Below are 1,478 nucleotides of genomic sequence, written 5' to 3'. Positions count from 1 at the left end.
CGGGGGGTGCGGTCAGCAAATAACAACATAAATAAACAAAACCATATTTATTTATTTTATGCCGACGTTTCGACCTGAGTTTCAGGTCTTCATCAGGGGTAGTGTCTTAGAGGAGGGAAATATTAGTACTGCAAACGAATAATCAAACTACATCTACAAAGTGTCAATATCATGCTGCTGCTTCAAATCCAAAATGATGATTTATGGAGAAGTGACATTTTATATGTCGTAATAGACAAGTAAATAAAAATAGAGTTCCAATAATTACATGAATACCATGAAATCCTGTTGCTATAAAAAAGCATGACCCATAAATTGAATCTCTTATACAGAATCTGGCTTCTTTATATTCATATGCTTGAAGAATAGAAAAATAAATTCCTAATATAACTGTTATAATTAATCTTTTTTTTGTTTCTGAGTATTTATTTCTTATAATTCTATGATGTGCTCACTAATATTTCCCTCCTCTAAGACACTACCCCTGATGAAGACCTGAAACTTGTCGGGGGGTGCGACAAACTTCTTCAAGCATAAAATAATATTGTGGAGATGTTTGAGATTTTCTGTCATTGTAATGGCTTACGATAAAAAAAAAAAGAAAAAGATTTTTCTATAAAAATTATTTTCTCAACTATTTATTAAACATTAAATATACAGTATTCAAAGGTATTAATTATTTAAAAAACTCAGTCACAGTTCCTTCCTTTCTATTAATTTTATTATCTCAAACAAAAACCAATACATTATGCAATAATAGGAATATGTATATAATAATGGATATAAATGTCCTTTCCTTGCCTGAAGGGCATTTTAAGGTAGGTTGTGGGATCCTATGTGCAACTATAAACTAACAGTTAAATTACCACGGATATGATATTTATTTATCAATGATTCATTCATGAATAAGAGTCGTATCCATGGCAACTTTAGTTATTAGTTTTAGCTATAGCTAATTTTTCCCATCTCTAACAGTGGAGCACTGTGGCGCTTACTCGCCGTCTGCGTTATCACGAGTGGGAAGTGCCCTTCTACTAGATCCAGTTACAGATCAATTGTAGGCAATATTTCTATATATTAATTTTAATTTATTTTGTGTTTAATTAGAAAGTCTTTTAAAATAAAAAAATAAATGTTTTCTTTTTTCACTGCAGGATATGACTAAAATATATATAACAATATACATATATTTAGTTTAGGTAAATAGGCCTCCATCAAATTCTCCGAGCTCGTATAGAGTTAGTAAAGTATGCAAAGATTTCTAGCCTCTGAACTATGCGAAACACTCAATACCCACTACACAAACCCTACTACAATATAACCTCAATATTACTAGAGATTAGCTATAACTAAATTGCATTTATTTATCCTACTATTATGTAATATATGTATTAATGAACACTTTATACATAAATATATAGTGAAGATAGGATGTATCCTTCCTACACTAAAAATATTTTTACTTCACAACAAACGTT

General features: G+C 30.1%; 1 protein-coding gene across 1 annotated transcript in view; it reads right to left on the bottom strand.

The window, feature by feature from the left end:
- LOC136795892 (cytochrome c oxidase subunit 3-like) overlaps positions 1-1,478 on the bottom strand; it is a gene marked incomplete at its 3' end in the record, with an annotated part of 80,115 nt that overhangs the window by 68,919 nt on the left and 9,718 nt on the right. The window contains 1 exon segment of the mRNA XM_067047964.1: positions 137-450. Within this exon segment, the coding sequence (XP_066904065.1) occupies positions 137-450 (314 nt within the window).

Source organism: Halyomorpha halys, unplaced genomic scaffold (genome assembly GCF_000696795.3).
Source record: "Halyomorpha halys isolate HHAL.00 unplaced genomic scaffold, Hhal_1.1 Scaffold1048.1, whole genome shotgun sequence".
In the NCBI taxonomy this organism is placed as follows: domain Eukaryota; kingdom Metazoa; phylum Arthropoda; class Insecta; order Hemiptera; family Pentatomidae; genus Halyomorpha; species Halyomorpha halys.
The sequence above is the reverse complement of the archived record's forward strand: the minus strand, read 5'-3'. Positions and strand labels throughout refer to the sequence as shown.